The following is a 9,833-nucleotide window of genomic DNA, read 5'->3' on the forward strand; positions in this document are numbered from 1 at the left end:
AAAAAGCAAGTCAGACTTTTTTGCTCAATGTTAAAGTTCAGACATGTTTAAAGATAAAGTTAACGGTAAAGCCTTTCTGACATATATAAAATTTTTCCTGTAGTCTTTGCTGTTTTCTTTCTTCACTTCTTCTTTTTGAGAGGATCTGAAAGAAAAGTGCAGTTTTCTTTTATCAATATGAAAGGAGTCTATCCACATTAAGCGATTTGCAAGAAATTACTTTCACAAACTATCTTTCAATCAAGTGTATTAACTTTCAGAGTTGATAATTGTAAAACTTGGATTTTAACTGTAGACGGTTGTGCTTTATGTCTAATCTACCGCAGCAGGTTGGTTTATTTGTCCTGCTTTGCAAAAATCTAATACAACCACCTCACTGTTTCATTACTTTGACAGATGACAGCTTGTCAGCTCATATAAACATCCATCTATCCATCCATCCACCCTGGATGGAGTGCCAACCCATTGCAGGGCACAATCACACACCACGGATAATTTAGAAATGACAATCAGCCTACAATCTATGTCTTTGGACTGGGGAGGAAACGGAGTACCCAGAAGAAACCCCGAAGCACTGGGAGAACATGCAAGCTTCGCCCACACAGGGTGGAGGTGGAATTCATAACCCCCCACCCTGGAGGTGCGAGGCAAACATGCTAAATACTAAGCCACCGTGCCCCCCTCATATAAACAACACACATAAATTAGTTATATTAGCTAAATTAGTAATACTACCAGTGATCCAGTTCTGCTAGATAATTCAGCAACATTTGCTAGATTAGTTATAATCATGTGCTTATGGATATTTAGGTAGTGTTAAACCCTTTTAAACTAATGTTAAAGGTTAAATTAGTCCCATCAATTTTAATACTGTAAATATTACAAATGTTAAATATTAGATCTCTTACATCTAAAGCACTTATTGTAAATAAAAACAATTAGAGGAGTTTAATGTCTTGTGTTTAACAGAAACTTGGATTAATCCAAATGATTATGTAGAATTAAATGAAGCCAGTCCACGCAGAAACGTTTATATATGAAAATATGCCAATTCATTTGTTTTTGTTGTAGACTGAAGACATTGGGTTTGAGATCAAAAGATTAATATGCCTTAGTAAAATGCTTTGCCAGAACTTACTTGAGGAAATAGGAGCAGTTGTTTCCCTAGGGCCCCAAAAAAAGAACAGTCACAACAACAACAACAACAAAACAAAAACTACAGGCAGTGACATCACCAACAACCCCCACAGGGCAGGGATGAACTTATCATGATCCATCGTTCGAAAAAGACATCGAGAGGTGAAATATATATGCAAACCGCTCATCAGCAGTAAGTAACAAAAAGTCAGATTAGAATTTGCAAAGAATACAGAGATGAGGTACAAATGTTCTGGAACCAAGATTAACCTCTACCAAAGTGATGGAAATGTGAAAGTGTGGAGAAAGAGAGGATCTGTACATCTGTAAGCTCATCTGTGAAACATGGTGGAGGTAGTGCCATGGCGTGGCCTTGCATGGCGGTTTCTGGAACAGGTTCACTGATCTTTATTGATGATATAATGCATGAAGGTAGCAGCAGAATTAATACAGATGTTTACAGGAACATTTTGTCTGCCAATTTACAGAATTTTATCATGCAGCAAGACAATGATCCAAAACACACTGCCGACTCAACAAAGGACTTTATCAGGGGAAAAGTGGAAGGTTTTAGACTGGCCAAGTCAATCACCAGACATCAACCCAATTGCATTTCAGCTCCTGAAGAAGAGACCAAAGGTTTAGGTCTTTAGTCCAAATGAAATGCTCAAGATTGCTCACAGTTCCACTTTTAGGGTCAATTTATAATGAGGATTCAAGTCTCAGTCTTAATTTTTTATTGCTTACCTAGCTAAGTATAGTGTACATGCAGAACATGTCAGGTTTGAGACTCCTCTCTTTTTTTTAACGGGAGAAAGTGCTATTATTAAAAAATTCCCCTCAATTTCAGGTTGAATATCTCTTGTGGGGGACCAGATACAAACCTCAAATTCACAGAAACAAGTCCTCTATGAAGGATTTGGTTCTGCTGGGATAATTGTGAGTTTGAGATCCCACTGGTTACAGAGCTGGGACTAGTAGAAATCTGGGGAAAAGTCTAATTTATTCATGAAATTTGAGAAATGAACAGATGTAATATAACATCTGTTATATTAAGCATAACAAATAATAAAAATTAAAGTAATTATGTTTATGATTGAAATATAATAACTTGTGTTTGTCAGTGAGGTCTATACTGTATTGGCAACAGTGAAGCATGATCCATTAAAAGGTTCTTCGAATCTGCAGAGTTTAGCTCCAACTAAATGTGTCTAGTGTCATAAACAGAGCTGTAGTGCTGTTTCTATGTGATAAAAGCAGTAAGTGACTCATCTCAGATCATTACCTCATCGCAGTAAAATTTGTCTTAGTCATATTATAACCATTTCACCATGGTATGGTGTCAAACATACATTCACATCTCTGCTGTACCTCTCTTTTATCAGTAGCCTCCCCAAGTTATTAACCAGTTTTCCATGTAGAAGTATTTTCCCTTCATTTGAATCAGATCCGTAGCAGAGGTGGAGTTTCCAGTGGGAGCAATTACAATCCCCTCTCCCCTAATATTTATACCATGATCAATTGAAATATATGTAGAAGTAAATTAACTTTGTATCATTACTGGTGTTCTAAACCGATTGTGAGTTCGTAATAACAGATCAGATAAAAATACAAAAAAAAAAAAAACTCAGTTGCGCAAGTTGGTATTGCCCAACTATTGCCTCACAACACAGCACTTGATTTCTGCCATTTGACTTGGAGAGGGTACGGGGAGCTTTGAATGTGAAGAGAATCCTATTTTACATTGCTGGTCAGAGAGGGAGAGTAAAAATATAAAACGTACTCAAAAGGAGGTAGGAAAATATGGTGTAATCTAGCTAACAACTCTCCACATATATTGTAGCTAGCTAGCTAATTCATTGCAATTTAAGCCATAAATGTCAATATGACAAGTTAGCCAAAAACTGCCTTGTGTTGTGTTAGTTAAATTTTATTTTAATAGTTCCTATTATTATCAACAACAACAACAAGGTTGTTCACACTAAATGATGTGTATAAGTTTTAATCAGTTACAGTGTGCATTCATTTGGACTGACCTAATGCCCTGTGTAATTTGTTTTAATGAAACAATCATTTGATCATAAATGCTTGTGAATGGTAGAGAGATTAGACAGATGGATGGGTAGATAGATAGAACGATAGCTAAGCAGAGCATGTAATGACACTGCAGATATAACAAAGCTGGCGGGGGGGGGGTCCATTTATTTATTTATTTATTTATTAAATATTGGGAAGCATTATATACCCATTCATACTTCAACCCCCCAATGTTCAAACCAGATCTATGCCCCATGATCTAAAGTAACTAGTAACTTGCTACTTGAGTAGTCTTCTCACTGGATACTTTATTATTCTTACTCAAGTAATTATTAACATTATTACTTTTCCTGTTACTTAAGTAATTATTTTTATAAGTCATTTTACTTGTACTTGAGTAACATTTTTACCTACTCTACCCACCTGTGTGTATAGTGTTTTGAAATAGGGCTCAGTGAGTGTATGTAGGCCTATGTATGCATGCATGTATGTATGTTTGTGTTGTGAATGCTTGATTTTTTTTTTTTTTTTAATTGCCAATTGCCAATTTTCCAAGCTTTTTGTGTCTTTTTTTTTGCAGAAAACTATTTGAATTGGAGAATTTGCAATTGCACAAAATTGTTCAGCGCGGTCAGTGATGTTTGCTGGTAAATCAGACCTTAGCTGTACTCATGTTTGATGCATGTGAATTGAAAAGGGCATGTTGTGATCTATTGCATAGTTTGCTTGATTTTTAATTAATTTCTGCAATCGCAAAATCCTGGAGGAACTGACATTAGAATGGGGGGAGATGTGATTGGTTTGAGTATTTTAGAAGCTGGATCTCCTGGGATTTTAGCACATAACAATCTCTAGAGTTTACACAAAATAGGGTGAAAAACAAAAACATCCTGTGAGCAGCAGCTCTACAAGTGGAAATGGCTTGTAGATGAGTGAAGTCAGAGGAGAGTGGCTAGACTGATCTTACATTACAGGAAGGCTGTGGTAGCTAATATAAACACTCAAAGCATCTCAGAATGCAAAACATGCCAAACCTAACAGCAGAAGACAGGAATTGGTGTACACTTCCCAGAATATAGGTTAGAATATGAGGACTTCAACAACCAAACTCTCTCACATTCTCATTCACCAGATTTTTGATTGCACATACCTGGACTCACACCACTCTCACAATATGAAAAGACTTTCACTCCATACACTCACTGCGAAGTATATGTTCTTATTTACTCATGAATTATGTCTCATTTTGTAGCAATTTACACCAAGCCTTTGAATTGCTGTTTGTCTCCCTGATTTATGATCTAGTTCTCGTTTTTGATTAGTTTACATTGTTTGTTCATTATCTGAATCTTACCTACTCTTACCTACTCTGCCTTTTGTGTTTCTGTATTGTTTGCCACAGTTTCAATAAACAATGAATACCTGCACTTGCAGCTGTACCAGCAATAAGGTAATATAATCTAATATGGACTGGTTTGAGTATTTCAGAAACTGCTAATCCCTTGGGATCTTTCACAGGGAACACTTTTACACAGGATGGTGTGAAAAACAAAAAACATCCTGTGAGAATCAGAAATTGAGATAGGATATGTTACGCACAATCATCCTTTATTAGTTTACGCGCGCACGCGTGTGTGTGTGTGTGTGTGTGTGTGCGTGTGTGTGTGTGTATTCATACTATCATGCTTTTAACTCTTTGTTTCTTTATCTATTTATTTATTGTTTCTTATTTGTGGTAGAGACAGTCATGCATACAGTTTTTTTTTCTGTGAATTGATACAGTGGTGCTTGAAAGTTCTAAAACTATTTAGAAATTCCTATATATATCAGCATAAATATTACCTAAACCATCATCAGATTTTCAGTCCTAAAAGTTCCAAAAGGAGACAAAGAGAACCCAGTTAAACAAATGCGACAAAAAAATTATTTGTTGAGGAAATTATGAAAATGAAAATGGAAATGTTGATGCTTATCAGCATGGAAATGTTACAGAGTTTGGACTCTCCACAGTCTATACTCTGTAACCAATCTACAGTCAGACAGACTGTGTACAAATTGAGGAAATTCAGGACCATTGTTACCTTCCCCAGGAGTGGTCGAAAAACAAAGATCACTCCAAGAGCAAGACGTGTAATAGTCCACGAGGTCACAAAGGACACCAGGGTAACTTCTAAGCAACTAAAGGCCTCTCTCACATTGGTTAATGTTAATGTTCATGAATCCACCATCAGGAGACCAGTGAAGAACATTACTAGGAGAAAACTACTGCTCTCCAAAAAGAACATTGCTGCCCATCTGCAGTTTGCTAAAGATCATGTGGACAAGCCAGAAGGCTAATGGAAAATGTTTTGTCGATGAATGAGCCTAAAATATAACTTTTTGGTTTAAATGAGAAGCGTTATGTTTGGAGAAAGGAAAACACTGCATTCCAGCATAACAACCTTATCCCATCTGTGAAACATGATGGTGGTAGTATCATGGTTTGGGCCTGTTTTGCTGCATCTGTGACAGGACGACTTGCCATCACTGATGGAACAATGAATTCTGAATTATACCAGCGAATTCTAAAAAACAACCCCAATTCCATAAAAAGCTGGGCTGCTGTGTAAAATATAAATAAAAACAGAACGCAATGATTTGCAAATCTCATAAACCCATATGTTATTCACAATAGAACATAGAAAACATATGAAATGTTTAAAATGAGGAAATGTACCATTTTAAGGGGGAAAAAAAGATCATTTTGTATTTGATGACCACAACACATCTCAAAAAAGCAGGGACGGGGCAACAAAAGGCTGTAAATGTAAGTGTTAGAAAAAATAAACATCTGGAGGTTAATTGGCAACAGGTCAGTAACATGATTGGGTATAAAAAGAGTATCTTAGAGAGGCAGATTCTTTCAGAAGTAAAGATGGGCAGAGGTTCACCAATCTGTAAACAACTGCATCTACAATTTGTGGAACAATTTCAGAATAATGTTCCTCAATGTAAAATTGTGAAGACCATGAATATCTCATCATCTACAGTACATAATTTCATCAAAAGATTCTGAGGATCTGGAGAAAGCTTTTGAAGATGTTCTGTATTGAGGAATGGGGTAAGATTCCTCCATGCCAATGTGCAGGACTGATCAACACTTACTGGAAAGTTTAGTTGCAGTTATTGCTGCACAAGGGGGTCACTCCAGATACAGAAAGCAAAGGTTCATATACTTTTGCCACTCTCAGATATGTAATATTGGATCATTTTCCTCAATAAATGAATGTCAGAGTGCTATATTTTTGTCTCATTTGTTTAATAGGGTTCTCTTTATCTACTTTGACTACTTGTGTGAAAATGTGATGTCGTTTTAGGTCATATTTATGCAAAAATATAGAAAGGGTTCACAAACTTTCAAACACCACTGTAAACACATCTGCCTGGCTATACTAGAAATATTTGCGTTGCACAGTACAACTCCTTATAGGATGTTTTAAATGCCATACTACATTTTAGAATCTGTCTGTTAGAAAGAAATTGAGACAAATATTTTATTTTATTTTATTTTTTATTTAACTGTCAATTAGCACAATGGAACATCAGCACAAAAAGACGTTTTAATATAAAACATGTCCATCGCCAACTGGCAATGAAAACCATAAAAATTCTGGGCCATTTAATATCATAAAAGACTAATAACAAGAAGGCCTTACTTTTTATTCAATATATGATATTCAGTATATGAATTCCTTATGGAAACATGTTGTGGAATTTAATAAGAATTTCTACGTTGTAGTTCAGAAAACTTCTACTGAAACAAGCAAAATGCAAACAAATATTATATATTTAAAAAGTAATGGTTCCTTTTAGCTCTGTGCACATAAGTGTTTGAAAAACCAACTTGTAACTTTTTAATATTGTGTAATGTTGGATGGAGCTGTATAAAATATTATACAGCTTCACCCAACATTACACAATATCAACACCAAAATATGGGTTCAAATTTAGGAACCATACTACAGACGAGTGACACTGAAGAAAGTGCTGGTATCCCCAATTATATAAGGATAGTTCACTGGGTCTATGAGAACTCTTAGCTTTGTTCCTTTCTCAAACCTGACCACTTGACTTAAACTAACAGACTGATGCCAGTAGTCCACACATTGCATCGTGTCTTTGCTGTTTATGACATCTATCCATTTCGTGTATGAAGTATGGTGCTGCTTAATAGAGGTACTCAAAAACAAATTGCTCGTACATGTATGCATATCAGGAATATAGTAGCCCATTCTCAGATTCACAAAGTATAGGCCTTTCTTAGACACAACAAGGGACGTGCCGTTGTCCTCCAGTTTGAATAGGTTTCCATTGATAGTGTGTGTCTGCCAAATGTAAATTTCGTTCTCATATAAAGTTGGAACCACTTTCCCATCTGGTCCAACTGCAGCTATAAGAGAGGAAGAAAGATTTAGGCATGGTGGTCAAATTGGCTTCGATTCATGTACATGTAAACAGATGTTTATGTGAAGGCTTGAACAATTAAGAAAGAATAAAATGTTTTCTTGTTAACGTGAACTAGAGTAACTGATGATTGAGGTGCTTACTCTGAAGTCGCACTGTATCTGCAGCACGTCTCGTATTCTTCGATGGGTGGACAGCTACATATCTCTGAACATCTGTCTGGTAATCTGCTCAACAACAAAAAAAGAAAGTCAACCTCCAAAATGTGCACATCATAACAAGTTTAAACTGTATTTCAAATGAATTTAAAACAAAGAACTTCTAAATAGTAGAATATAAAAGCTTACCATGGCCCTCTGATTGCTTCGGAATAATTGCTGCCTAGAATAAAGAGGAGTAAAGTGAAAAATTTCAACATGTACAGAATATTCAAACAAACTTTCTAATACTGTGGGGTCCTAAGAACACTCACAAAACAAAATGTTTTGCAATTTTATAGCAATTATAAAGGCAATTTTATACCTATATACTAAAGTCCTCAGCTACATAAGCTTCTGGCCAAAAAGTATAAAAGAGGATTATTATGAGTTTGTTTGGTGTATATTATTTGGTGTATGTGTATTATCCAGGAGGTCAATATACTATTTTGACATACTATAAATATGCATATAAGTATTATAGTATCTATTTGGGGACATAGACATGGAGTTATTTGTATTAATGCACTATTTAACACTCTCCTCCTAAAAAAAAAGGTTTTGAGAGATTTATATATGAAATAATGCATTACATATGAAGTGGAAATTCATTCTTGGAAAAAAAGGTTTCTTTTACCTGGAAAAGTGCATATGGTGTAACTTTAAAGTATTACTCTAATATTTAAAGGTACATCAGTGGTGCTTACGGTGCAGTTAAGGTACATTACCATATATAAATCTAGAGTATATCATCACAGTGACAAGTGACAAGGAAAGCTAAAGTTTAGTGCTTATTTTTCTGAGTGTAAACACGTGAAAAATAATACGCATAGGCTACAGATGGGATTTATTTCTCCCAGTGGATAGAATGTTGCATGCGGTTGCATGCGTTTTTGCGCACCGGCAACATCTGTATCCACGTGGTCAGTGACATTACAATGTAGTACGCTAGTGTGCAGTTTGGTACGTTACCTCAGTGACGCGTAGCGATGCTTGGAGCCAGAGCATCACCATCAGGAATCCGGTAGCCCGGCGTACTCCCGTCTCGTGCCGCTTCATGTGCCAACACCACTGCATTGTCATGAACTATCTCCCCTTGTTCCACGGCCAGTTCGCAGTCCTCGCTTTTCGACGTCTTCCTTTAAGTTGCTGTTCTGTGTCCTGTGTTCTTTCCATGGTCCTGTTTTTATTCCCATCGTTGTTAAATGGACCGCCCCAACGTGTGTACGCGCCCTTCCCCTCTGAGGAAACGCGATGACGCGTGAATGGGACGGATGAAGGAGGAATCGCAATGGAAGTACGAGAGTGAACGGGCGTGTGAATAAATCCGACGCACGTGAATCAGATACTGTAGCCTATACTGGGGCAGTTTTCACACTGCCTGAGCTTTTCTTATTTCGTTAATAAACAAAATACCCGGCACAAGATACATTTCTGAAAGTCTTAAGGTGTTGATTATGTACAGTACAGTACGTGTAAAGAAAAAAATTTTTAAAAAAGAAATAAATATTTATTTCATATTCTAAAGAAGTATGACACCATTATGACTAAATGTTTGATTTTTATATTTGGTAGTTTGGGACATCTCTGGCAAGATGATGATGCATTTACTGTTTCTCATTCACACACACACGCACACGCACACACACGCACGCACATACACACACGCACGCAGACACGCACCAATGGCCAGGCGCTCACCTGCCATCAGGAGCAACATTGTCTTGTGTGTCAGTGTTTTATTTATTTGTTTGTTTGTTTAATTCTCAGTGACACGTTTAAAAATGTGATATCTATGGTATGTATGCTTACCTATTCATGGGACTACTAAATCATATTTCAATATGAAAAAGTTCGTCCACATGTTCTAGTATTCTACAAATAAATTAGACCAGGTCAAAATCACAACATACAGTCCCCTCTGAAACTATTGGAACGGCAAGAGTTTAGGATTTCAGCTTTTAAACAAAACATAAAACTTTTTGTATTAGACCACTCAATTTTAGGTGAGCAAAATAT

At 36.4% G+C, this 9,833-nt stretch overlaps 1 protein-coding gene across 1 annotated transcript; it reads right to left on the reverse strand.

Annotated features, from left to right (window-relative positions):
- Window positions 1-7,172: 7,172 nt before the first annotated feature.
- On the reverse strand, window positions 7,173-9,564 carry LOC128603297 (uncharacterized). Its single transcript, XM_053617607.1, has 4 exons — window positions 8,787-9,564; window positions 7,965-7,998; window positions 7,761-7,844; window positions 7,173-7,603 (listed from the first exon to the last, which is right to left on the reverse strand). The coding sequence occupies exons 1-4, from the start codon at window positions 8,895-8,897 to the stop codon at window positions 7,173-7,175; spliced, it is 660 nt and encodes a 219-aa protein (XP_053473582.1). The 5' UTR covers window positions 8,898-9,564.
- Window positions 9,565-9,833: the final 269 nt, after the last annotated feature.

Source organism: Ictalurus furcatus, chromosome 28 (assembly GCF_023375685.1).
Source record: "Ictalurus furcatus strain D&B chromosome 28, Billie_1.0, whole genome shotgun sequence".
NCBI lineage: Eukaryota > Metazoa > Chordata > Actinopteri > Siluriformes > Ictaluridae > Ictalurus > Ictalurus furcatus.